General features: G+C 37.4%; 5 protein-coding genes across 9 annotated transcripts; 3 read left to right on the top strand and 2 right to left on the bottom strand.

Moving 5' to 3' along the window:
* Window positions 1–267: 267 nt before the first annotated feature.
* LOC111443669 (protein NETWORKED 2A-like) lies at window positions 268–3,793 on the bottom strand. Its single transcript, XM_023081590.1, has 2 exons — window positions 3,342–3,793; window positions 268–2,980 (listed from the first exon to the last, which is right to left on the bottom strand). Exons 1-2 carry the CDS (start codon window positions 3,433–3,435, stop codon window positions 291–293), a joined length of 2,784 nt encoding a protein of 927 aa, XP_022937358.1. The 5' UTR covers window positions 3,436–3,793; the 3' UTR covers window positions 268–290.
* Window positions 3,794–4,980: 1,187 nt separating this feature from the next.
* LOC111443572 (argininosuccinate lyase, chloroplastic-like) lies at window positions 4,981–9,532 on the top strand. The gene is made up of 6 exons (XM_023081440.1): window positions 4,981–5,409; window positions 5,706–6,086; window positions 7,145–7,293; window positions 8,127–8,418; window positions 8,607–8,771; window positions 9,027–9,532. The coding sequence occupies exons 1-6, from the start codon at window positions 5,077–5,079 to the stop codon at window positions 9,276–9,278; spliced, it is 1,572 nt and encodes a 523-aa protein (XP_022937208.1). The 5' UTR covers window positions 4,981–5,076; the 3' UTR covers window positions 9,279–9,532.
* Window positions 9,533–10,021: 489 nt separating this feature from the next.
* Window positions 10,022–12,370, top strand: LOC111443513. Of its 5 annotated transcripts, none has more exons than XM_023081343.1 (3): window positions 10,022–11,237; window positions 11,434–11,767; window positions 12,110–12,370. In XM_023081343.1, the coding sequence occupies exon 1, from the start codon at window positions 10,116–10,118 to the stop codon at window positions 11,100–11,102; it is 987 nt and encodes a 328-aa protein (XP_022937111.1). In that variant the 5' UTR covers window positions 10,022–10,115; the 3' UTR covers window positions 11,103–11,237; window positions 11,434–11,767; window positions 12,110–12,370. The 5 variants fall into 5 exon arrangements, with proteins under 5 accessions (XP_022937111.1, XP_022937110.1, XP_022937112.1 ...); XM_023081342.1 differs by having other exon boundaries at window positions 10,022–11,527; window positions 11,598–11,767; window positions 12,110–12,360; XM_023081344.1 differs by lacking the exon at window positions 11,434–11,767.
* Window positions 12,371–14,970: 2,600 nt separating this feature from the next.
* On the top strand, window positions 14,971–16,263 carry LOC111443279 (AT-hook motif nuclear-localized protein 17-like). The gene has a single exon (XM_023081034.1). It carries the CDS (start codon window positions 15,139–15,141, stop codon window positions 15,997–15,999), a length of 861 nt encoding a protein of 286 aa, XP_022936802.1. The 5' UTR covers window positions 14,971–15,138; the 3' UTR covers window positions 16,000–16,263.
* A 2,240-nt stretch (window positions 16,264–18,503) lies between these two features.
* LOC111443183 (ubiquitin carboxyl-terminal hydrolase 16-like) lies at window positions 18,504–25,095 on the bottom strand. Its single transcript, XM_023080883.1, has 11 exons — window positions 24,350–25,095; window positions 21,870–23,145; window positions 21,694–21,782; window positions 21,023–21,108; window positions 20,756–20,918; window positions 20,531–20,651; window positions 20,159–20,316; window positions 19,959–20,043; window positions 19,664–19,876; window positions 19,311–19,372; window positions 18,504–19,231 (listed from the first exon to the last, which is right to left on the bottom strand). Exons 1-11 carry the CDS (start codon window positions 24,625–24,627, stop codon window positions 18,868–18,870), a joined length of 2,895 nt encoding a protein of 964 aa, XP_022936651.1. The 5' UTR covers window positions 24,628–25,095; the 3' UTR covers window positions 18,504–18,867.
* Window positions 25,096–27,705: the final 2,610 nt, after the last annotated feature.

Here is a 27,705-nt window from a genome sequence, read left to right on the forward strand (position 1 = left end):
TGGATTCCCTTCTCCCGAAGTGACAGGGCTATTTTGCCGAGTTCCTTTTGGGGTGTGGGGTCGATGCAAATCCCAATGACGGTACTAAAATTTGGAAGCTTATATTCTTCAACGGTAAAAGAAAAATGTATAGCTCTTTTTATCTGTAATTGAAGGTATAATTGGTTCTTGAAATATATGGATTTTTCTTCCTTTCATGTCATTGGCGAAATTACACCCTCAAAATCTCATCACTGAGGTAGAGGCCCTTCTAGATCACTATATTGTTTCTGTAGTTGTGGATTTGAACATTAGAAGAGTGATGGCTTTTGCTTCTTTAACTTAATCCCAAACAAGAAACACTGTAAAGGAATTCGTGTTCGGATTAGTGATTTCGATTGAGAATGAATTCTCTTGCCTGCTGAAATATCAAATTCTTTATCAAGTCTTTCCAAAGCCTCCTCAACGTGGGCTTGTAGCGCTTTTACCCGAACCTGACCGGCTTGTAATTCGTCGGCTATCTTCCTATTTTCCTGCTTCATGTTGAGTACTTCACCTTGAAACTTCGCGGATTGGTAATCACTCAGTTCTGTCTTTTCTTCAGCTGAACCTTCATCTGTGATTATTGCTATTTCATTTTGTATGTTGGATAAGGATGAAAATCTACTGCTTACTTCATCTTTCAGTACTGCACTGTGTTCCAACCAAAGCGATAATTCGGTTTGTATCTCTCTCAATTGTGTGTATATCGGCCGAGCATCAGATTCCGTTGTATGTTGGTGAATATGTTGATGTTTAACGCTTCCTTCTTGCTTGTTTTCTCTCAACTTTTGCAGCTCTGATTGCAGATCTTGGATTGATGTCTGGAATTTTTGAATCTGGTGGACTGTAGTGCTAAATCTCAGCCAGAATTCGAGATTCATCTCTAGTTGTTCATCGATATCGGAGCGGATTCTTTCTTCTATCGGTGACATGGTAATGGATTTATCAACCCCAGTTGCCTTTTTGTTTACATCCTCTTTTTTAGGCAAGCTTCTTGCATTTTTCAATGATCTGTTGCTTCCTTCTGTTGGCTCATTACTTGAACAAACATAAGAATCAGGAGTCGAAACTTGATCTGTATATGGAGTTGAGGATTCGGAATGCAAGTAGCTTGGAGCCTCGTGAATGCCATCTTGTGGTTGTTCCTGGTTCGTATCCATCGTGTTAGTGTCGTCATCTGTTTCAGCATTATTCACTAATGATTTTATGACGTCGTCTTTAGACGAAATAGTGTTCTTCAGTTCTTTAACCTGCTTTGCCAATTCAAAGATGCTATCGCGGTTCTTTTGTTCGACTTCACTTAACTTGTTTCTTACATCCTTATAGTCCCTTAGAACTGATGTATACTCCTCCAGTAAAATATTCTCTCTATCTTCTAATCCCTTTAAGAACAGCTGCCTCAAGGTCGGACGCTGCTTTTCTTCCTCCTGCAATCCGTTTTCCTCCAAATCAAGGAGCCGCGGTCTCTCTTCTGGAATCGATTGTTTCTGTTCCTCATCACCGAGCTTCGAAGTTTCGACTTCCCTCCTCTCCAATCCTAAATTTTTTGACGATGTTGTTGTTTCCACATCGGGATCGACCATCATCACATCTTGTAAGAAGTCACAAGTTTCAGCATCATCCATCTTCATGGTCTGCAACTTATCAGATAAGTGATCAAGATTACAACTTGCTTCAGTGAAATGGGTTTGAAGGCTGTTATTTTGTATTTCTGCATTCTGGTTTAGATTTTTCACTCTGGCTAGTTCATCCTCCAATTCCTTTATCTTCTTCTTCATGTTCTCTGAACCCTCCACAAGAATCTCCTTGTCTTCTTCCAATTGCTGGACTTTTGCTTCCAGCATATCCGTTTCGGATTTTAGTCGGCTTACGAGAGATGTCTGAGAAGAAACTGCAGCTTCAATTGTCACAATTTTATTTACAAGTTCGTCAATTTTCTCAGCCAACTCAGAAATGGTGAATGAGCTGTTTGAATCCATTTCCAGCTGCTCCCTAATCTTCTGATCAAGTAGCTCTATATCATGTTTGTTTTCTGCCGTGCAAGCAACCAGTTTGTCTGAGATTTTTGATTCTGATTCAATGCTTGAATCCTCATGTAAATCACTCGACTCATAATGATCTGTTGGTGATGGAAGGAGTTTGCATTTGAGGCTCTCAAACCTTGCACAAACTTCCTTGATTTTACTGTTCTTTAGTCTTGTTTCTTTAACTGTTTTCTCTTGTTCCTCTTGCAACTTGGCCAGAGTTTCTCGACAGGATTTTAAAGCCGTTGTCGTCATTAACGTTCGAGCTTCGTCATTGTCAATGATAGTGCCAATGCCGAACTCATCCTGTAAGTTGCTGACCCTTTTTTGCATATTTGTGATACTTTCTTCAATGTCCCAATATTTCTCACACTCGCGTTCGTATAAGCTCTTCACGAATTCCATTTCGGTCTGTCGGGCTAGAATTTCTTTTTGTAGTATATCGATCTCTTTTAAGGCTTCTGTTTTGTTGAGCCCTGATTTTGGAGTTGAAGCAGCTCTACTTCTAGGAGTGCTAGCATTTCTCTTGAGTTTTGAGTTTTTTATCATGGAAGGACTTCTAAAACACTTCTTAGGAAGCTTCGGAACTTCTGGGATTCCTAGTTTTGGTGAGCCGCCATCCAATTCATTTGAAAACTGGTGAGGACTTTCGGTTGAAACAGATTCTCGAGGGAAAAAATTAGCTTCACAGTCGTCGTCATCAATCGTGTAATGAACTCGTTCAGGATAGATCGAAGCTATTGTCCGATTTGCGCCTTGAAACTCCTTCGATAGGTGATCATATTTCTCTGCTAAAGCTCGGTATGACCGGAAAGAATCTTCTACATGCTCTACAAGTTCAGGTCTCTTCTTATAATACATTTCAGCTCTCTCTGCAAATGAATCCCCATCGCCTTCAATGATTCTCATCATGTTATCAACCTTCTCCTCCATGTCTACAATTCCAGAACCATATCCATGTCAGTTCAAATTTCATTTTAAAACCCTAGCTGCTAATGATTTTACAATGAACAAAGTCTGCAATCTTCTAGCTCAGATAGCGAAAAAGAAAAAAAGAAAATTGATCAAATACAGGTCTTAAACATTCCAATACAACTGAATCATCAGTACACACCAAAAATACTACAATTTAGGAACAGAGCATTGATGATACCTACAATTTACGCACTCACATTATGCGTAAGATAACTTTCAAACTCAAATCAATCAATGTTCGTGGCGTAAAACCAGTTAGAGATTCATAATCGAGAAGCTTGAATCAAGAATGCAGAGGAAGAAAACCAAATGCAAACGTACCGTGGAGGTTCTGTTCGAGCCATTTTGATTGCTTCGTCCTGACGTGACTAGCCCACCACCATGAATACGCATTACTAGCAGCTCTCTGCAACATCCGAAGAAAAGAAGAAAACGATCGCCGATGATGATAAACGCGTAACGAACAACAAAAATGTTCGATACGGAAAGATCACAGGCGGTAGCAGGTTACAGTAATGGAGGAAAATCTTCAAAAATGTCTACAAATTCGCGAAAAAAAAAAAAAAAAAAAAGATAAAGATGAAGAGAAACGGCGCCAGAGAGCAATGGAGATGAGATTGAGAACAATGCGAGAGAGATCACAGGCCGTCTTCTGTCATGGATGAGAGGATGCACCGGCTTGTTTATAGGTGTTGGGAATGGAGGACCAAGCCCTTCTATTCAGTGCCACGTGGCAATGCCAGGCTGGCCTTTCTTTTTTATTTTTTTGATAATGTTGGCCAATCTTTCTTCTTCACACACCGTCTCTCTCCATTCTGTTATTAAAATTTTTTCTTTTAATTAATTTAAAAACAATAATAATAACAAATAAATTAAATAATAAATAATAAAACCCATCTAACTGTTTCAGTTGTCTTTGTTGAAACATGTTTGTTTCTTTGTTAAATCACTTCACTTACATATACATGCTCCCGTTCAATAAAATCGTGTGTATTGATTCTATTAACTATAGTGGCGTGATATTAATGAAAATGAGTATATTCTACAATAATATTTAAACACGACTCATCATTGTAACAACTTAAGCTCACTGCTAGTTGATATTATCCGTTTTGACCCGTTAAGGAGAGGTTTTTACCTCCTTACAAGAATGTTTCGTTATTCTCTCCAACCAAAGTTTTCCCACCTTTATAGGAATGTTTCGTTATTTTCTCCAACCAAAGTTTTCACACGTTTGTAGGATCTTGTCTCCGACCAATATGGAATTTAAAAAATTAAAAATTGGAATTTAAAAAATTATTTTTGTTTTTGTTATTTTTCATTTATATATGTATATATGCGTCATTGGTTTGTTGCTTATTTCTTTAACTTTTTTTAAAATAAAGGGATAATAATATTTCGTAACTTTTAACTGATAAATTAAATAATGGTAATTGAAAATATTGATAATTAAATAATATTATTATATATTTATTAATTGATTATTTAGTGCATTATGACGACACTCACACGTGGCACATCACGTATCGAGGCAGAAATAGAATGTAAATATTAATATTATCCCTTTATATTTTATCACCCTTTTGAGTTTATATTTTCTTAATATACATATTTTCATTTAAGACAATTATTTAATACATTTATAATAAATCTATTTTTAAAATATATTTATTCACTATTATACGTAACATATAATAATTATTTCATCGTACTACAAATTTCATTCTAAATAGTCAGTAGTTCGTAAATATAAATTTATTATGTTTATTCGTTATATGTATCATTAAAAAAAAAAAAAACTAATACATTTAAAAAAAATAAATTGTTAAAAAAAAAATATAAAAAAATAAATTGTTAAGTTATAATAAATTATTAAACATATTTTAGTTTTTAGAATTTAAGTTTTTTAGAAAGCCAAAAATATATTTTAACCAAGAAAAAGGGGTTTTCAAGGAGGGTTTAAATATATCAGGCAATCCTCAAAATATCATGATACTATACAGCTCGAACAAGCCGTCGACTCGCCGTCAGTCGTCAGATTCTCCGGCTGCCGAAGATGGATTGCTTGACCTCCTACTTTTTTCCCGCCACCTTAGCCTTCTCTAAGTCCTCCGTTTCAGCTTCTAAGCTGCCATTTTTCGCCGTCGCTCGTGGAGCCTTGCCGGTGTTTGGTGTTCTCAGAGCCTCTCGTACCGCCGATGCGCCGCTGTCCGTCGACGATTCGCCGGAAAACCGCTCTGATAAGGAGGTTAAACTTTGGGGCGGTCGTTTCGAGGAGAGCGTCACCGATGCGGTTGAGCGATTTACCGAATCGATCTCCTACGATAAGCAGCTTTACAAGCACGATATTAGAGGGAGTCGAGCTCATGCTTCAATGCTAGCTAATCAGGTTCTTTTGATTCCTCTATTTCTTTGACTAAATACAATCGCATTTGTTAAATATCATTGCATTTCGTTCATCAATCACTAAATGCTTCAATGCTAGAAATGAATTCGTTTCGCCATTGTGAGGGGATTTTATCTTTTAGTTTCTTTCCTGAGAAGTGTAATTGAGCGTATACATCGATTTAAGATTGCGGATAACATTTAAACTGCTTAGCATAATCGTAGTTTACCAGTTGGTTGAATTTGTTCATGAATATTTTCCTTTTTGTGTCTTTAAAGATTGGAAACTTGTTACTTTAGGGATTGATAAGTGTTGCTGAAAGGGACAGTATCATTGAAGGTTTGGATGAAATTGAGAGGCGAATTGAAAGTGGTGATTTTGTTTGGAGAACAGATAGGGAGGATGTTCATATGAACATTGAGGCTGCCTTGATTGATATGATTGGTGAACCTGCGAAGAAGCTCCATACTGCTCGAAGCCGCAACGATCAAGTTCTAACTGATTTTCGATTGTGGTGCCGGGATGCAATTGATGCTATATTAGATGCTATTAGGTACCTTCAAGTTTCCATGGTAACTCTGGCATTGAAGAACGAGGGATTAATCGTTCCGGGCTATACTCATTTACAAAGAGCGCAACCGGTTCTACTTCAGCATCTTCTCTTAGCCTTTGTTGAGCAGGTAAGCTTCTTCTGGTACAGTTCCTCTGCCTTCCTTTACCGCAGCCTAAGAGCTTGTTTACAACTAATCAGTATAAGCAGTAGACAACATGTACATGCATGAATATTTTTCATTCCTTGCAATGGATGCTAGCATAGCACTATGCTGCTACTTGATGGGATTATGTAACTGTCCAAGCCCGCCGTTGGCCGATATTGTCCTCTTTGGGCTTTCCCTCAAGGTTTCTAGAACGTGTCTGCTAGGAAGATGTTTCCATACCCTTATAAGAAATGCTTCATTCTCCTCTCCATCCGATGTGAGATTTCACAATCCACCACCATTGGGGGTCCAGTGTCTTCGCTGACTCACCTCCCGGTGTTTGGCTTTGATACCATTTGTAATAGTTTAGCCCACCGCTAGCAGATATTGTCCTTTTTGGGCTTTCTCTTATGGGCTTCCTCTCAAGGTTTTTAAGACGTGTATGCTAGGAAGAGGTTTTCACACCCTTATGAGGAATGCTTCGTTCCTCTCTCCAACCGATGTGGGATCTCACAATCAACCCCCTTTAGGGGCCCAACGTCCTCGCTGACACATCTCCCAATGTCTGGCTTTGATACCATTTGTAATAACTCAAGCCCACCGCTAGCAAATATTGTCCTCTTTGGCTTTCCCTTATTTGTACCTTCATTTTTTTAGTCAGAAACAAACATTTTTGTTAAATAAAATAACTATAGCTTATATAATATTCACACATAGTTATTGTCATTCTATATATCATTTTTTAGAAAGCCATGGGAGCTTGTGCAACCTCAAGTGTACATTGAAAACATTAGGATTTATATGTTGATCCTTTGCTATTGGACAAATCAATGGTGGTTATCTGATCCCACTTTGATTGATTTTTTCCTTTTCTAATGATCAGTTTACAAATGAATCAATAATTTATCGTTAAATTTGCACTACAATCCACCTTGATCATGGTTTCCTAAATAAAATGAGGTTATAAGCAGTTTATTACTTCTGTCTCTCAACTTAAAATTTCTAGAGGTCTTGATTGTTGTAAAATAATTGTTTTATAGCTTGAAAGAGATGCTGGTCGTTTGTCGGATTGCAGAGTTAGGCTAAATCTTTGCCCGCTAGGTGCATGTGCGCTGGCTGGCACTGGCCTTCCTATTGATCGTTTTATGACTGCTGAGGCTCTAGGGTTCACCGCTCCCTTGAGAAATAGGTATTAAGCTTCACTAAAAAGATCATCTTCTTACATGTGTGAGTGTGTGTGGTAGTTTATATCAGCGTGCCATATATATATTTTTTTTAATTTTCGCGCTCTTCTTAAGAGTTGCTCTCAGTTTATTGGGAAGCTGACCCCAAATTTACGATCGTTGGCGTGAATGTATGTATGCATGCATATACTCTTTTGTCTCGTTCACTGTAATAAATAATTTAAGCCATAAAACTCTGTTGGAATGCCTACCGCTAGCAGATATTGTCATCTCCTTAGTATATGTGTTTTAAAGCCGTGAGGCTGACGGCGATATGTAAAGGGCCGAAGCGGACAATATCTACTAGAGGTGTGCTTGGACCTTTACAAATGGTATCAGAGCCAGACACCGGGCGGTGTGTCAGCGAGGACGCTGGGCCCCCAAAGGGGTGGATTATGAGATCCCACGTTAATTAGAGAGGGGAACGAAGCATTCCTTATAAGGGTGTGGAGACCTCTCCCTAGCAGACATGTTTTAGAACCTTGAGGGGAAGCGCAAAGAGGACAATATCTATTAGCGGTGGGCTTGGGCTGTTATAGAAGAGGGAAATGAAGCATTTCTTATAAGGGTGTGGAAACCTCTCCCTAACAGACACGTTTTAAAACCTTGAGGGGAAGCCCAAAAAAGACGATATTTGCTAGCGGTGGGCTTGGGCTGTTATAGAAGGAACCAACTTCTATGTTAGGAGGCCAATGAAATTTAGTTGATTCTGCTTCCACTGTCTATAAGGAGTTTAAATTACTCTTCTTTTCGTATCTAGTTGTATCATATCAGTTGTGATTGTTCTTTATCTTTACAGTATCGATGCAGTTTCAGATCGAGATTTTGCCCTGGAATTTCTTTCTGCCAATGCCATCACCGCCATCCATCTATCAAGGCTAGGAGAAGAATGGGTGTTGTGGGCTTCCGAAGAGTTCGGATTCGTAACACCCAATGATTCTGTTTCAACTGGAAGTAGCATAATGCCTCAGAAGAAAAATCCCGATCCGATGGAACTTGTTCGTGGGAAGTCGGCTAGAGTCATCGGAGACTTGGTCACCACTCTCACTTTATGCAAAGGTCTGCCTCTGGCCTACAATCGTGATTTGCAGGTAAATCTTCACACATTTTGTTTTGACCATTTGCAGGTAAAGGGTTGACACTTCCAAGGTGAATGCTGTTGAGCCTTACACGACAGGAGTGTGTTTTTGTTGTTTAGGCACTTTTAGTTCCCTGGTGAATGCTTCATTTTTCTGTATGCCATTTTCTTAGTCATAAAAAACGTTTCGAAATTGAACAGGAAGACAAGGAACCTGTATTCGACAGCGTAAAAACAATATTGGGGATGCTCGAAGTGTCAGCTGAGTTTGCTCAGAATATTTCGTTCAATCGGGAGAGAATCGAAAAGGCTTTACCTGCTGGTTATCTCGACGCCACAACACTGGCCGATTACCTCGTAAAGAAGGTAACTAGTTCCTATTGGTTTTCCTCAAAACGTAGTTCTTGCAATAACTATATCGAAAGCAGTATCGAGTCGTCTGTTATTGTACTGAGTAGCATATTTATATTAGCCAAACGACATTTCAATACTTCTAAGGTCATCAAGGCCTCCATTGTTGAATGCTTTATTGTGTAGAATCGAATCCGATACATTCAACGACATTTCAATCCGACTATCAGTCCCCTTAATGATGCTTCTATTTGTCTCTCTCTTTTGAAGGGAATACCTTTCAGAACAGGCCATGATATAGTTGGAAAGTCTGTTGCCTTGTGTGTCACAAAAAGTTGCTGCCTCCAGGACTTGAGTCTGGATGAGCTAAGAAGCATAAGTCCAGTATTTGAAGAGGACGTTTACGAGTTTCTCGGGGCCGAGAACGCGATTAATAAATTTTGTTCGTACGGTTCTACAGGAGCTGCCTGTGTTGCTACTCAAATCAAATACTGGGTTAATAAACTCCAAATCAATCTGTAGATCTGGTTTGCAAGCCATCTGGAAATGGCTGTTTTCAAGTCCAAGATCCTGCAGTGCAACCATTCTGGGGCCACAGGTACGAGTTCTAGGCAGAGTATGATGGATAACTGTGGGTTGAAATTAGGATATATTAAGGTATTTTATATGAATGTTTATTGTCGAATTTTGTATCTCTTAACTAATCGTTGATGGTTGGATTATTCTCTAAACGTTACATAAACTTTAGTTATGGCCTTCATCCCTCAAAGTTGTTAGAACGTGTATGTTAGAGAAAGGTTTCTACATCATTATAAGGAATGTTTCGGTCTCCTCTCCAACCGATGTGGGATCCCACAATCCACCCTCCTTGGTGGCCTACGTCCTCGTGTGACTGTTCAAACACACCGCTGACAAATATTGTATGCTTTAGTCCGATACGTATCATTGTTAGCTTTGCTGTTTTAAAATATGTCTACGAATGAGAGGTTTCCACATTTGTTAAGGAATGCGATGTATTTTTTGAAAAAGTTTGGGTATTAAAATGTATATTTTGAAAGTTGAGGAGCTAAAAAAGCAAATGAAGAAATAAAAATTAACTAGTTAGGTCATGAAATTCATGCCTAAGAACGTGCTAGTTAGGGCAAAAGAGTCTTTTCAGTGGTTCCACTTGACGATAGTTTTCCAATTTGCGAAAGAACGTGCTAGTTTTCCAAATTGCGAAAGAACGTGCTAGTTTTCCAAATTGCGAAAGAACATGCTAGTTTTCCAATCGGAAGCACGCTTATCGTATTTGATTTTTGTTTTTTTTCGGTTCCCTAACAGACCCGCCAATTTCGGGAAGAATCGGAGGAAAATTTGATGGAAAATTCCAACAAGGTTGAAGCAGAACGCTTGCTTGGAATCGCTGAGAAACTCTTGCACAACCGTGATTTCACAGGCTCCAAAGATTTCGCCATCTTAGCTCAAGAAACAGAGCCTCTTTTGGATGGCTCCGATCAGATCTTAGCGGTTGCGGATGTGTTATTGGCGTCGGAGAAGCGAATCAACAACCACAATGATTGGTATTCGATTCTTCAGGTTCAACGGCAATCTGATGATTCGGATCTCATCAAGAGGCAGTATCGGAGACTCGCGTTACTTCTACATCCCGACAAGAACAAATTTCCTTACGCTGATCAAGCTTTCAAGCTGGTTGCAGATTCGTGGGCTGTATTGTCCGACCACTCGAAGAAATCACTCTATGATAATGAGCTCAGTCTCTCTGCTAAGATCGATTTGTCCCAGCAGAACAAATTTCCGGTGCGCCGAAGCCAACGATCCAGTTGGAAGAAAGAGCACGAGTTTGAGAGTAACGATGGCGCCAAGGCCGATCAATCTCCAAATCAGCGGGTGAAATTATCGAGTTTCTGGACCGCTTGCCCTTACTGTTACGTGTTATTGGAGTATCCTAGGGTTTATGAGGGTTGCTGTTTGCGGTGTCAGAATTGCAAGAGGGCATTTCAGGCGGTGTTGCTTCCGTCTCTTCCGCCGCTCGTTCAGGGCCAGGAAGCCTACTATTGCTGCTGGGGTTTCTTTCCGATGGGGTTTGCCGCTCAAATTCCCGAGAAAGGTGGGAAGGGCGGCGAAACAGCGGCACCGGCGACAGCGTTCCCCAATTGGATGCCCCCAATATTCTCTAACAAGCTGCAAGAAACTAGTGGGAATGGAAAAACTGCGGCGGCGGAGGAGACGGTGACAGGTAGTGAAAGAGCGGCGGTGGTTGCTAGGACTCCGATTGTGAGTGACACTGGCACAGGGAAGAAGAGGGGCAGGGGAAACCGCCGATTGCAGCCTAAGTTATTGTAAATTTTTTCGAGAATTATGATAATATTTATGGAGCCGATTGGAAATGCCTGAATCTCTCGTTGTTGTAGTCTTTATATTGAGCGGTTATATTCAGACGAGTTAGAACAAAGACGGCGGAAGCTGGGGAAACCTGAGGTAACATTTGGTGCAATGTTGAGCTTACTGTTTTCTTTGTTGATTTTAGGCTTCAGATGTAGAAACTAGATGGGTAGTTCCTGATTTTCCTCTGCATGTTCATATGTAATGCGTAACTTTATTCAAATCACCAATGATAATTTGGAGGTCTTTATCCAACCCCATTTGAGGCTGCACTGCCAACCACTTTTTGCAGGTGGCTATGAACACATCACATTTCACGCTTATCATCTCATGAACTAAATTATGGATTCGAAATGGGAGTTGCCCATTTCACCGTTAATAGTTCTGTAAGTGGCTAGGTTCCTTTAATCCTGGTTTCTTCTTGAACTAAGCACCAACTATTTAACCATTTCACAGTTAATAGTTCGGGGCCCGAGGGGGGTGAATTGTGAGATTTCATGTTGGTTGGGGAGGGGAACAAAGCGTTCTTTATAAGGGCGTGTAAACCTCTCATTAACAGATGCTTTTTAATAACCTTGAGGGGAAGCCCAGAAGGGAAAATCCAAAGAGGACAATATCTGCTAGCGGTGAGCTTGGGCTATTACAAATGGTATCAGAGCCAGACACTAACCGGTGTGTCAGCGAGGACGTTGGGCCCCGAAGGGGGTGGATTGTGAGATCCCACATCGGTTGGGGAGGAGAACGAAATATTCTTTATAAGGGTGTGAAAACCTCTCCTTAGCAGACGCGTTTTAAAAACTTTGAGAGGAAGCCCGAAAGGAAAAACCCCAAGAGAACAATTTCTGCTAGCGGTGGACTTGGCTTGAATTGCAGATTAATTTGCACAAAAAGGTGGACTTTCAGCAAATTGTTGTTGTGAAAAGTCAGTTATTAATCAATTTGTTTGTTTCTTGATCTTGTTCACTTAGCTGCTTAAGCGTTGCTCTTCTTCTATCCGTCGTCAGCATCGACCTAGTACAATTGGCTATGGCGAAGTTCTTCCCTTCAATCAATGCTGGATTTCTGTTCGACTTCAGTTGGTAAGCAGATCAAAACTACACGTCTTATGTAATGTATCTATCAGCTTTATGACTTATAAATTAATGTGTCGAGACTGAATCTCAACCTGACTTGCTACTGATGGTTTTCATAGTTATTGGACCTATCTATGCTTTTTTTTTTTTGCAATCTGGTTATGGGCCATAGTTGCTTTTGGTTATACCCTCTGCCCCTTTAACAATCTCTTATTCAAGTGGGGTGGGGATGCGGATCTGGAAAAATAAAATTTCCCTTACTACTTTGAAGTATATATTCCCTTCATCAGTATACAGTAGATAAATTATTCTATTCTGTGAGATCTTCACTCTGTTTATAGCTGTAGGAAAGTTTGTAATGCCGTAACACTTATAATTTCTCGAGGAACGACCTTATTTGAACAGGATCTGTACTATAAGTTGTACATCTGTCTCGAGTTTTAAAACTAGGAATTTCTCATGAAACATATAAAATGGTTCTTGCCGAGTGTCACAATTGGCGATACGATTGTGTCCTCGAGAAAGTCATTGAGGATGATGATTAGGTTAAGTGGGGGAGAGTGTCACAAATCAAGACGCTGTACGGTTGTCCCGCAGCAAGCCGGAATGCAGTAAATTCTGGCGTACTTGGTTGATTTCTGACTGATGGGTAGATTTTAACTCTGATGGATAACACTGTTGTGCTGGGTGTTCTATAAGATAGTGTAAAGTTTATAAGACATGTTTGACTCGGCATCGTGAATCCTCGTGATTTCGATATCGCCAAGAGCAGGGATGGAGAAAGTTAGAATGATATGCAACTTCCTTGTCGATCATAGATTTTTGTTTTGAGATCTTATCATCGAAAACTTAGCTTATTTTACTATCTGGACTCCTCTTGTATCTTCTTCTACTCCGCTCTATTATATCGCTATCCCGAACCCGATAAGAACAAACTCATTTCTGGCCAACTTGATTGATTTGTCTCTGATGGGTTGATTTCAACTGCAAGTTCTACAGTTGGATTCTTTGTTTGTATTTGGCAGATGATCAAGGGAAGGAAAATATGGCCTTTGCTTTTCTAGGTTGGTTTGCTTTCTCAACCCACTTTTGTTCAAAGAGATGTCCTTCTCTTGCCTCTCTTCTTAACCACTTGACAACTTGAAGGAGAAAAAAAAGAAACACTTGGATTCATACCATCCTATTTTGGCCCGTTGCTGTTTTCGGTATTGACGAACGGTTCATAGCTAACAAAATTCTACTCGACTCGACCTAACCAAAAACACAGATTACACGATCTCGAACTTTGATAACGATTCTTTTGGGGATCCCGGCGTTTTGGTTTCTTCAAGTTACATGAATTCAGACTTGAAGTTGCAAAATGCGTTGTTTCTATACAAAATTCTTGAGAAAAAAGTAGGCTCAGCCTGAAAGTGAAGTGGGGAAAGATAATGACTTTGGAAGCTAAGCTAAGCAATCATGTCATGTTATTTCAAATTCTTGTTGCCTTCCAAAATTTCAAATCTTACACTTTCATGATTATCATTCCACCCTTCCACATGGGTTTGGCAGTGGTCAAAATTGATGGGTGTGGGTCTCTCTTTTTCTTTCCTTTTTTTTTGTTTAACGCTCTTAAGTTCAAGCGGAAAATCCATGCGTGTGTATCGAGCGTGAATCGGGATAGATAAAGGGTAGAATTCTTGGATTTTGTGAAAAAAACTGTCAATATCTTACGTTTTCTTTCATAAATCATCAACTTTCATTCATCAGCATACTCGTTAAGATTTGCTCATAAACTATAGGTGCGAGGTGTTTGGAGGTGAATTAAAGAATTAAATGGCCTGAAAAGTTGGGTAAGATTTGGGGCGAGCGGTGGGCTACATTACATATACATATATATACATATATATACATATATGTATATTCATTTTTTTATGATGCCCTTTATATGTAAGGACAAACTCTAAGGGGAGCTTTCTTTCCCTTTTTCCTTTTTTCCCTTTATTCAATCCATTTGCATAAAGAGAGAGAAGAATCTCACGAATTCAATGAACTATATAAACCAGAGAAATTACCAATTACTATTTCCTTTGGGATATATGACCGAAAATTTAAAATATGAAAAATATTAAAAAACAAATTTGTTAAATTATAAATTTAATTACTAAATTTGTAAGCTGTTCTAGCTCAATTAGATTATATATATATATATATATTCTATTTTTTTATTTAATATATCTATAAACTTTAAAAATATATATATAAGTACGTCAAACCTATAAACAACAAAACCAAAAATTGAAAGTTTAATAATAAAACATTTAAAAATTAATCATTCAATCCAATAGAGAGAGAGAGAGAGAGAGAGAGAGAGATGGAAAAAGATGGCAGAAAGTAATAAATAAATTAAAGAACGGCATCAAAAGTTTATGGTCCCAAATGCATAGAGAGAGAGAGAGAGAGAGAAGTGGAGATGAAATCTTCCATTTATAGAAATAGTACTAAAGATGTCGTCTTCCTCATTACACATTTCTCTCTCTCTATTATTTCCTTTATTAAATATTTAATTCTAATTTTAAACCTTTCTTTTCTAATATTAATAACTATTTTTTTTTAATTATATTATATACTACCTTGCCTTTTTACTTTCTATTAAACCCTTCTAAAATTATAGAAATTAAAAATTAAATTTAAAATATATTAGGTTCTATGAGTTTGTAATAAAAAAATAAAATGCAAATATCTTAAATATTTTCTTTTATTTTTTATTTCCCGGAAGATTCTACATACCCTTTCTCTTTCCCATTATTATTATTATTATTATATTTATATTTATATATTTGTTATTTTAAAAAAATGAAAAAGAAAAGGAAAAAACATGCAGAGAATGCTTCTTTACGCAATCTAAATCGAGAGAGAGAGAGAGAGGAAGTCCGTCCTCCAACATGTTCCCAAAGCCCCACCACCAACCACCGTCCCAATCTCATCCTTTTCCACGCTCCTTCCCCGTCGCCGCAACTCCGCCACCGCGCGGTTCTCCCTCCACCGTCGATGAGGCTTCCGCGGCCGGCCCTTCGCCTCTCACTCACGCCATGTTCCCCAAAGAATCGGCATCCGCCGGCGACGGAGCTTCCATAGAAGTCGTCCGCCGCCCCAGAGGTCGTCCGCCAGGATCCAAGAACAAGCCGAAGCCGGCGGCCGTTGTCGTCGCCGGCCGCGACGCTGAGCCGGCGATGAGTCCTTATGTACTTGAAGTCCCCGGTGGTAGCGATATTGTCGAGGCTGTTGCCCGATATTGCCGCCGCCGAAACACAGGGCTGTGTGTTCTCAACGCTTACGGAACCATCGCTGACGTCACTCTCCGGCAGCCGCCTTCGTCTCCTGTGGCCACCGTCACTTTCCGTGGACGATTCGATATCCTTTCCGTCTGCGCTACTTTCGTTCCTCAAACGACGTCGTTTCCTATACCTAACGGATTCACCATCACGCTTGCGGGACCACAGGGCCAGATCTTCGGCGGCTTGGTCGCCGGATCTTTAATCAGCGCCGGAACCGTCTATGTAATCGCCGCCTCATTCAACAATCCGTCGTATCAGCGGCTGCCATCGGAGGACGAGGTCAAGAAATTAACCTTCAGCGACGTGGAAGAAGACCACTCTCCGATCTCCGGCAACAAAGATAGCGAAAGCACCGCCGCTACCGAAACCTGCGGTCTTCTCCCGATGTACAGCACTCACTCATCATCAGACGTAATATGGACGCCGGCCGCCAGACAACCGGGTCCGCCGCACCACCGCCAGTACTAATTACTTCGATTTCCGTTTTCAATTCGTTTACCAAAATCAATTTGTGAAGTTTTCTTAGGTTTGAATTAGGGTTTCCTCTTTTGATTTTTGTTGCGTTAAATTTCTGAGTATTTAGGGTTTAGTCCTCGAAGATTATAGAAATTCCGAAAGCGACCCTCGAAAACCCTTTGAAATTTGAACCGCCTTGAGAATATGATCAACACAAAAATTTTCTTTTTATTCATCTTAATATTGCGTGTTGGAATTTAATTTCCCTTTCTGAAATTGGTTCATTCATCCATTATTTATTTATTAATCTTTACGAAGAAAAAGACATAGCTTTCGCTTTTGTTAGGTGAACACGATATTGTCTACTTTGAAGATAAGCTTTTGTGGCTTTACTTTGATATGATATTGTCTACTTTAAGGATAAGCTCTCGTGGCTTTACTTTGGTATGATATTGTCTACTTTGAGGATACTTTGGGCTTTCCAAAATAGTTCATACCAATCGAGGTAGTATTATTTGATTACAAACGGATGATCATTCCCTAAATTAGTGGAAGTGGTACTTTCATCATTTATCCAACGACCTAAATATCATCTCTCTTTCGTTTCACTTGTTTTTTCTATTTAAAAAATTGTTTATGGTTATTTAAATCACAATTTAATTCTCAAAACTAATGTAATTGATGTAAAAGCTTACTAAGATTAAAAAAAAAATGTTGTATCTCATTAAAAATATTGAAAAGAATTTATAGTTTAGTGCATTTTTTATATAATTATAAGGGTTTTTATAAGAATGTAAAATCTCTTATCAGTTGAAAAAGAGAACGAAGGAATATTTCTTATAAGAGTGAAAATTTCTCTTTAATAGACGCGTTTTAAACTGTGAAGTTAATGACGATACATTATGGGTTAAGACAGATAATATCTGTTAGTGAAGAGTTTGATCTGTTACAAATGGTATCAAAATCAGGCATGAGACGGTGTTAACGAGGACATTGAATAATCAAAATGAGTGGAGTGTAAGATCTCACGCATATTAGAGAGGAGAAAGAGAGTGCAGTTGGTAGAGATAACAAGGGCTAAAAAAGGAAATTTGAACCCTTTTTTGCTTTATCCTTTGGGTGAACTTAGTTGTTTCTTTTATTTATTTATTTATTTGATGGGGGAGTGTTTGGGAATGCATTAATTTGTGTGTCCGGAAAGGATCAGAATATGGAAGAGATAGGTGTAGGGTTGTGGGAGGCACACCCTAATAATAATCCAAACCTTATCTCTCTCTCTCTCTCTCTCTCTCTCTCTCTCCCTCTCTCCCTCTCTCTCCCATTACATTCCCATATTTACTTCTTTTTCTTCTTTTTTATCCTTAAAAAAAAAAAAAACAATAATAATAAAGTTCTTTTAACTAAATAAATTATTGATCAAAGGGTTCGAATTTTCAACTTAGATATATATGAATGAACAAAATAATAATAAATTATCGATTAAAAAGTCAAACTTTCAAATCTTTAATTTTGACTAAACTATAATTTTTATTTTGATGTCATTTTAAACATTTTGATGGAGAAATGAATTTGGGTTTTGGACAAAAGAAAAATTATCGGTTTGCAGTGAATGGAAATCGTATGGTCACCATTGTTCCAACTTGCCTTCAAAAGGTCAATAATTCTCATCAAAAGCTTTGGAATAATATAGAAAAATGGGTAAAGTAAGAATTGACAATGTTGGATAATGAAAGTCCCACGTCGGCTAATTTAGGAATGATTATGTTTATAAGCGAAGAATCTTCCCTTCTTGGAGAAGCCCAAGCAAAGCATGAGAGCTTATCAAAGTCTGATAGTCCAACGGACAATAAAGATTTGAATTTTGAATCCCCATTAATTTTTTTAAAAATTTATTTCAATATTTAAAATCTCGATTTTATCTCAATAAATTAATGTTAGAGGAAAAGTTTGCTGAAAGATTATAACTTATACATTTAAAATTAAAAGAAAATGTAATTTTACAAATTCATAGGTATATATTAAATAAGTAGAACTAGTATTGTTTTTTCTTTAAATAATAACCAAAAAATATTTAAAGAAATAAAATATATTAATCCATTTAATTAATTAATTAAATAAATAAAAGGGTAAATAGGGGCTTATAGGGTCCGCTGCCCCTAACGCGATGGGGATCTCTTACCAAACTGACAAAGATTCTTCTGAGATGAGATGGGACAAATAAGCATTTTTCTATCTCTCTCTCTCTCTCTAAATATATTTATATATTTTATTTTTTTAATAAAAAATCATTAATAGTGCAAATTAAATGATTTAAAAATAAAAATTGAAATATTAACTCCTAAATACATTTAGCCATGATTTTGTTTATAAATTAATGATTTATATAATTTAATTTAAATGTGACAATTACTCAACCTTTTTATTGAAATTGTATTTAATTCAATAATGATTTTTTTTGTTTTTTTGTGGAATATTTATTTATTTAACAGCTACTAATAAATGCATAAATTCAAAAGTAGAGCATTGCTTCAACTCTTATTTACCAATTTCTAACTCAAATGTATATAACAGTTAAATAATTGAGTATATCCTTTCTTGGGTTGATTTTCTAATACATACACTACACTTTACATTGGTCATTGGTCATTGGTCAGTGTTAGTTTCCGAACTTTTACTACTATTACTACTACTACTAGTTACTATTCGAGTCAGAATGGCAAAAACGGGACACTTCCTCTTCTCTTATCTTGTGCGAGACCATTATCCTCATGGTAGGCTATGCACGAGTGGGAGAAGGCGATGCGTACCTGTCCAGATCAGCCAGAAGGGAATGCTTCAAATTCAAGGGAGATGAAGATGAGGACTTAAACTCGGGATATTTCAACTAGTGTTCCATACACGACTTGGATCACCAAATATATAATCTGACAACTCATCGGCACTTGTCGAGTCGCGAGTGCTTTCGGTACTGTAGGAACCTTCATCAGAGGTACTGCTGATGAGAGATGAATGATCACTGGATGAGTCCTCATCAAAAAGCCTGTGAAACTTGCGATGTCCATAATGAATGGAGCGAATGCTTCCAGGTTCACCAGGAGTGTCTTTCGAGTATGACTGACGTGTCGAAGTACTTGTGGTTTTAGCTGTTGTATTCCTTTCATCTATCCTGGAATGTGTTGCTCTGGTCTTCGAATCGACAGCAACAGTCCCGTGCCGTAATAATCTAGGCGCCCTGGGCAAGCACCTGAAATGTAACTAACAAAATCAGAACAGAGAAGAGAGGTAAACTAGTTTCAATCTTACCAGCTCCGGAGATCAGTTACCTCGAGTAAAGAAGCATGTAGGCTCCTTTCGTCAATACAGTTTCAATGTCGACCGGAGTTACCTACAAATTACGAAGTAGTAATGAAAAGATAAAGCTTAGTAAAAATGTCGAATTGTTCGAAGAAAACGAACTACTGGCTTGTTCAATGATTGTTGATCAAATGCCATGGTAATGACTAAACAGCTCAAGGAAGAGCGAAGACTAATCATGTAAATTCATTCAGTACTATCAAGGTTGCAATTGAGATGTGATAATGAAAGGAAACAAAGTTGGGACTTTTTAACTAAGGGCCAAAATGAAGCTTTAAAGGACCATGAATGAAAAACGACATTGAGACATTGAAGCGTATACCGTGCTATCATCAATCTTGAACCACTTATTTTTGGCGCTTTTGACATAGCACACATAGTGTCCCGAAAACGAAGAATTCATGACATCCAAATGAACCACCACTGCAAAAAGCCGGTATATGGGCGATTTATCACTCGTTCCACGTATAAATGGCGCCAGATCTAATATCTCGGGGAACTTGATAGGCTTATTGAGCTTTCCAAAATTACCTGACTGCAAATATATAAGAGATGAACACTAGCAAGCTATATACGCAGTTCAGAGCACGAAAATAACCATTGAATAAAAGACGTACCTGAAAGCGCTTAAATACAACAGTGAGAATATTGGGAGCTTCCAGAATTTTCAATTTCTTTTTTGCCCTTACATAAGATTTGCATCTGAACAATATTGTATGATTAATGTGAGTAAAAAGACCATAAACAAAGAGATTTGATGGAAAATAGAAAATAAGTAAAAACAGCAAGCATCACAAAACAAATAATAATAACCAACCTGCCACACAAATACTTGTTGTCACCGTCCAAAATCTCTTTGCTCGTAAATTTTCGAAGAGCCTCGTCCAGTCTACCAATATCCCCTTCTATCTCAACTGTAAGGTCCATAATTCTTTCCTGCCGTTCTGATCTGCCTTGGCACCTTGTGCATTTTATCTGTTGATAGATCGATCAAAGTTAAAGGGGAAATTCACCTTCTGAAGACCTATTCTGCTATAAACTACTCCTGGTTAAAATTCAGAAAAATCACAAATCCTAAGTTTCAATTTACCTAGATGATTATGGCATATCATTAATCACAATTACATGATTTTCCCTCTAAGAAAAAAAAAAAAAAATCTGAACTTCCAAATTCCAAGTTTAAATCTACCTTTGACAAAAGGTAGCCTCCAAAAGTAAGTCCCACCAAAGTTGTTTCTTCTTCCCAAGAGCCTGATGAGCTCATACCAGATTCCATACAGCAAATAGATTGCATTGTATCAATGACATACCTGCCATTTTACCTTACCTTGTCAATATGATTGTTTAACATTATTTAGAAGTTCTACCATTATAATTACGAAATGAGTGACCCAAGACAATTTTAGTCACACACCTCAGAAACTCGTGTGCATCCTCTTCTTTCCCATTACCAAGTTGACGACCAATATTAGGTAACTGAGAAATTATCCCAACAGGAGATAATGGGGACCTCCCTTCCTTGACTTTCAAAATTAAACTTTCAAACTCACAATTAAAACACCATCCCTTCCTTATACCTGATATTGAGAAAAAAAAAAAAAGTATAAATCTATATAATATAGTGATCAAGAGATTTGGAAGTTGAAACTGCTGAAAAAGAACCCTGTGATCTGAAACGTACATGATTTGGAATGAAGTCCTTGGAGAAAATAAGCAGTCAAAGGTGGAGTGAATGCAAGGCACTGGAGTACAACATTAGCATAGCAGCTGCAGGGAAGTAAAGCAAGACAGGTTGGAAAACTTCACAAACATAGGACGTAAGTGCTCAAATCAAAAGGGCTAATAGAGCCTACATGAAATTTTCCGAGTAAAATATCATGAAAAAAATAGATTCACTACGAATTGATGAGCTGCAGTTACAACCTTACAAGGTGCACAAAACTAAATCTAGCCTTGGATTTTATCTTGATTCATATTCCAATAAACCCACACCTCAGCAACCGAAGGTTGTATGGGTCACATAACATGCAAATAGATGTTTAATTCACTATTATGACATGTTAGAGGAATACACTAGAAGTAGGAACATAAAGTAACAACAGTTGAACTAATTCAAGATAAAACTAGAAAGGTTCTATCACTGCATTAATGAAATGCACAAAATTGTAGAAAATGTGAGGGATTATCTTCCGCATAAAATAGAAATGGAAATATACTTAAAAGACAAACCATATTAAATCAACATATATGATGTATTCAGTGTTAACCAGCCAAGAACCAGAAGATTCATAGTCCATATTTCCCATAAACAGCAACACCTTATCTCATAGGATTCAAACAGAGACCACTAACCTGTTCCCACAATTAATGAGGCCTGCCGGCTGCAATTCCAACTTGTTCCAATTATAAAGCTTAACAAAGTGATCATATGAGAAAAGCCCCTAATAAAAACGTAAGAGGAATTAATTTCAAGGCTGAAATAAATTTCATAAAAGAAAAGGAGAAAGGAAAAATAAATAGAAGAAAACCTTATAGTTAAGCCTTCCAGGCATTTCAGAGACTGTACAAGCGTGGCTGTTCTTTAACTTGGACCCTCTAAACTGATCAACAACTTTCAACATGGACATTCTCAGTCCATTTTTAGAGTTGAGATTACATGCAACTTCAGCGGGAACACCAGAAGTTGCCTGCACACTATCTACTCTTCCTGGCTGAATGCGTGAAAGTGAAACTGATGTCCCTCCAGCATTTGAAGGTAGAGAATATTCAGAATCAATTTTTCTTTGTGAGAAATTTCCATCTTTACTCTGTACCTTAGAAATAGTGTCAACCACAACCTTACTTGACCTTTCAGATCTCAAAGGCGGTGAGATACTGACATTTGAATCAAGTGTTTTGCCTCCTGAACCATTTCGTGGACGAACACTTGAGGTTGACTTGGATCTAAGTACATGGGAAGTTGATGCTGGCTTAAGATTACCAGTGTTTTTATGCCCTTGATTATTGGAAGGGGCAGAATTGCAGACATTTGAAGGGATACTATAGGTTTTTGAGAAATTTTCCCCATCCATGGGCTTTTTATCTTTCTTATATTCTGAGGCACCAGGAAGAGTGATGTTGGATGCATCCGTTTCATCAGAGCTGCATGCTTGCAACACATTCGATGAGTTGAACGAAAACGATGATGTACTATGCAACTTCCTACCATGGCCTCCACTGAATTTGGGTAAGGTGGAATTACCCAGGGAATCGCTTGTAGGTCCCTTGTGGTCAAGAGTTCTAGCCCAAAAATCAGAAGAGACTGTTGCACCAGACACTCTATGATTGCCATCAATTACAAAACTAGAAGAATTAATGGAAGAGCGTGAATCCTTTCCATGACTACCGCTGGGTTTAAGCTGATTCAATTTACCAGATGAGGGAAAACTATCCACAGAACCAACCAGGTTACCAAACATGGGTGACAATGGCTTGGGTTGATCAACAATGTCAATACCTCTTGTAGTTTCAAGTGAGTCGGGTATTGCATCAGCAGATATATATCCATCAAATTTCTCTGGTTCAATTTGACTACTACTATCACTAGTAGAAGTATCATCAGATGATTCACTGCTTATAATTGAACTAGAGAATCCAGAAAATGATGAAGCAGATGAATCAGAAGTAAATGATTCATAATGGTCTTGTTCTGTCACTTTATGCTCAAAATCTGCTCTAGATGCAACAGGCCGATCGGAGATGCTGGGAGGATGGCAGTTTTCCTTATGACCTTGCCGCCAGTGTATGATTTGACACTTGCCAGAACTGAAAAAAAGTCCAAAACACTTGATTTGACACTTGACCCTAAACTATAATGAGGATCAGTATACAATAAATTCGGCTAGCATAATTGCTCCAAGTAAATAAGGAAGAGGAGAAGGTTCGGAGTCAGCATATTAAAATTTAATTTGTTTTTCGATTTACTATTAATGACAAGCACCAGAGAACCCACGCCAAGATAATAAATTGTATCCCAACAGCAATGGAATTCATATTACGAAGGCTTTGATGTTATCCCTCATGTTTGAAAAAAGTTGTCATGGGTGCACTTGCATTTCAGCATGGAAGTTCACAACAATCGAGTCAAGCAGGAAAATAAGTAACACAATGTAGGAACAGAAAGACAAGAGACCAAACCTGTTTCCAACTATAATATGCAATACTTGCTAACAAGGAAATGTTGGGAAGTGATATAATTTCCTTAATCTCCACTAGTATGGGTATTACTTGGTATTGGTATTCCAAGACAAATTAATGCCTCAAGACAGTTTAGTGTCTCCATCAAACAGGCGACATAAAATTTCTTTAGCAAGAAAGAAAGAAAAGAAAGAAAAGGAAGTTTCATTACCAAAATTACCAAAAAATGGAAGCACAAAACAAGTCCTAAACAATTCAATCAAGTAGAAAACCAATTAGCAGCAAAAATTTGAAATGGGTCCTAAAAAATTCTTTAGTAAAAATACAAATCGGAGGTTTAAATACCTAAAGAAAGAAATTAGAAGTATTAGGTAATGTTATGCAATTCCAAAGCAGAATATGTTTTGATACTTAAAACCCAACTACAGAATATAAGAAAGTATTGAGATGCGCATATACTCATATGGCTTAATCATTTCCAATCCCTTCAGAAAGTTCTGCTGCACACAGAAGTTATAGCCTAGCCACCAAGAAGTTTGTTGTTGAACTGAGATTAACAGACAAGAGGTCTCTTCACGATCTACACTCACGATAAATAAGGCAAGCTAACAAATTTCAGGGCATATGGTGCTTACATGCTCAAGACCAACAGAAATAGAATCATGCGACTAGAATCTGAGGGCAACAATTTCCCACACATTAATTTCAAAATGGACCCGAACTAAAACTCATACGGTGAGGCGATAAAGAAATTAACAAAAAATAGAAGAGATTCAACCCCAAAAAAAGAAGATTCACAGTTCCAAGTATCGAGGATGGATGATAAACATACCAATATCGAACCGCTTTGCAACGAGCACAGCGTGTGGTTGTTGCAGAGTAACAGACAGCACACTGGTGACCAAGAGGAGTAATTGATGTATAAGTATACCCAGCAGATGCATCAAGCTCAGCTCTAAAGGCCTCCTCAGATGACAAAACTAACAAACGATTAATTTCTTCCTTTCTCGCCACAGAGAGCCGCCATTTACGCCGGATTACCAAGTAGATTACAGGGAAAACCACAAACACCAAGAGGACCTGAAGCCCTATACTTCCGGAAACAAGCATTTATCCTTCCCCCACCAACAACGTCCACCAAATAAACCACGCCCTTAGCTTCTAACCTCGCCACCACGCATAAATTCCTCGATTGTGGTGGTTAGAAGGCCAACGATACCGCGAATAACGCCGATTATGCATAAAGAACCCGGAAGCTCAGAACCGCATACGAATTGCTCAGTGAAGAAAATAACAAACGCGCAAAAAAAGAGGAAAAAAAAAAAAGTTGAATCTCCGTGCAGGAGAAAAATGTTTGCGAGTTGAAGCAATAGACACAGAGCTAAGCTTGCAATGACATTAATCTCTTGGATTCAGACAAATCCACGCAATAATTGCAGAGCAGATCAAGAAGAATTTAGGGCTCCTTCAATTTCTTGAGAAAGAGAAAACCAATCAGATTCTGAAGGGGGAAAAAAGGGTAGAACGAGGAAACATGAAATTACGCATACAAATAAAATAATAAATATTTTCCCCAAATAAAATTCAATTATTTATTTATTTATTTATTTTACTTGGCTGTCGGAGGCAAAGAATTCCAATTTCCCCCTCTTGGTATTGGAAAGCGTGAATTCTCCGCTCCCTCAAATATTCCCTTTTCTCCCCTCGTGTGTCCGGTTCGGGACCGGTGTGTGTTGGGCCGGTCTGGTTTTTTTTCCTTTTTTTATTTTCTCATAAAGGTTAGAGAATGATACGGAGGAACAGCCGGGCAGTGATGTGAATGGAATGGTGCCGAAACAGAGGGAGCTTGCATCCACTAAGAATCTCTTTTTCTTCTGTTTTTAAATTACCAATATTTGGTGTATCATCCACTATTCCCACCTCTTTAAAAAATTCAAATAATAATAATAATAATAATAATTTCCCATTTTTTGAATTTTAATCAATTCTAAAAATAAAAACATGTTTATTAATCAACTTTAATAAGGAGTCAATTTAGGCTCTTTATTACTAAAACTGATTTTAATTTCCAATGCAAAACACCATAAATAAACCCTTCTACTAAATTTTATCCTCACTTTTAATTTCATCCATCTACACTTTCAAACTCGTATCATAATTACAATTTTCACCTTAAACTTTACTTACCCAAGGACAATAATTTATACTTAAGGTTTTATTCATTAAATTGTTAAAAAGAGTATTACCTAGAGATTAATACAATTCAAACAAAAATGAAATTAGAGCCATTTTTTTTTAAATAAATAATTTTGTAGAATTTGGTGGTAGTAATAAAATTTAAAAAATATCAATTTTTCCTTTTTTTTTTTTCTGGTATAAAAATTCAACCAAAGTAATAAGAAAAATTATATATAATTATTCACAAATAAGTAGAGAATGATAGAGAAAATAATAGCTCAATCTAAATGTTGATGCCCGTAGTATGGACATAGCACAATTGAGCATATACACTTATCAAAAAATTGGAAATTCAAATCTCTCTCTCCACATATTGGTACACTAAAAAAGTGAAGAAAAATCATGAGATGAAGAACTAAACACGGAATATCAATAAGAAACTCATAAAAATGTTTAATACTAAAACCTAAGACCGAAAGAGAACTGAGGTAAGCTAACATTTTGGAACATAGGCACGAAACAAAAACTAGACTCCAAACCTAAAGAATAAAGGGTATTTTATTTATTTATTTATTTCAAATAATAAAAATTAAGTTAATTTCAATTATAAAATGAAAGGTTAAATGTTAGGTTGTTGCTGATCCAACTTATTTTGTCTCTACTTTATAATAAAACCTGGTTCATTTATTAATTGTAACAGCATATTATACAATTTCTTTGTTTCACAATAATAATAATAATAATAATAATAATAATAATAATAATAATAAGGAAAAGGAAGGGAATATTGGGGTATGGCGGGGCAATAAAACAGGGCCCCACGTTGGAAGAGCAAATTGGAAGGTTAGACATTCGAAAAGACAAACGAATTTGCTATATTTTACTTTGGACCTATTTACTACCTTTTCCGTTTTGGATTCATATGTTACACCACCTTTCAAACCCTGTTGGAAGGTATCTATCTAATTCCAGTGGACTCTAAAAATATTACTTCATGCCTTAATAATCCACCAAACACATTCAAGTTTCAACGTTTCAATCTCACTTTGTAAAACAAAAATTAGAAAGACTAATATCGAGTGTCTCAATTAACTTAGGTCACGTTTGATAACTATTTTATTATATTTTATATTTTACAAATTTAAGCTTATAAACACTACTTTTACTTATACTTTACTTATACTGTACCAACCAACAGTTTCCAATCAATCAATAAATGTGAAAACGCTACGCTAGACAAATGCTAAAATCAAAAAATATTCTCATTAACCGAAGAAAAATAGACCAAATGTAAAACTAAGTTAATTCTTTGAATAAACCAAATGTCAGATCTCAAAGCTCAACAAACCATATGTGAGACATCAAAACTCAATAAACCATATGTGAAATCTCAAAAACTCGATAAACCATATGTGAGATCTCATCGGTTGGGGAGGACAACGACACATTCTTTATAAATGTGTGAAAACTTCTCTCTAACAAACGCGTTTTAAAAATTTTGAGGGGAAGCTCAAGAGGAAAAGCTCAAAGAAGAAAATACCCACTAGCGGTAAGATTGAGCGGTTACAAATGGTATCAAAGTCAGACACAAGATGATGTGAGCTTAGACTGTTACAAATGGTATTAGAGTCAGACACCGGGCTATGTGCCTGCAAGAAGTTCGAGCCCTGAAAGAAGGTGGACACGAGACGGTGTGCTAGCAAGGATGTTGACCTCGAAGGGAGTTCCTACATCATCAATTAGGGAGAAGAATGAAACATTTTTTATACCTAAAAACTTTGAGGGAAAGTTCAAACAAGACAAATTTGCGAGGTGTGATAAGTCCCACCAAAATTTTCTTAAATTACTAAAATTCTAATCATCATCGCAATCCTCTTCCTTGAAATCATGTGGGCTTTTAAAGAACGTAAGACTGGTTGCCAAAATTTGTGAGAAACAAGTACAATTTTCAAAAAAAAAAAAAAAAAAAAAAAAAAAAAAAAAAAAAAAAAAAAAAAAAAAAAAAAAAAA

The sequence above is a fragment of the Cucurbita moschata genome, unplaced genomic scaffold, assembly GCF_002738365.1.
Source record: "Cucurbita moschata cultivar Rifu unplaced genomic scaffold, Cmos_1.0 Cmo_Scf00005, whole genome shotgun sequence".
NCBI lineage: Eukaryota > Viridiplantae > Streptophyta > Magnoliopsida > Cucurbitales > Cucurbitaceae > Cucurbita > Cucurbita moschata.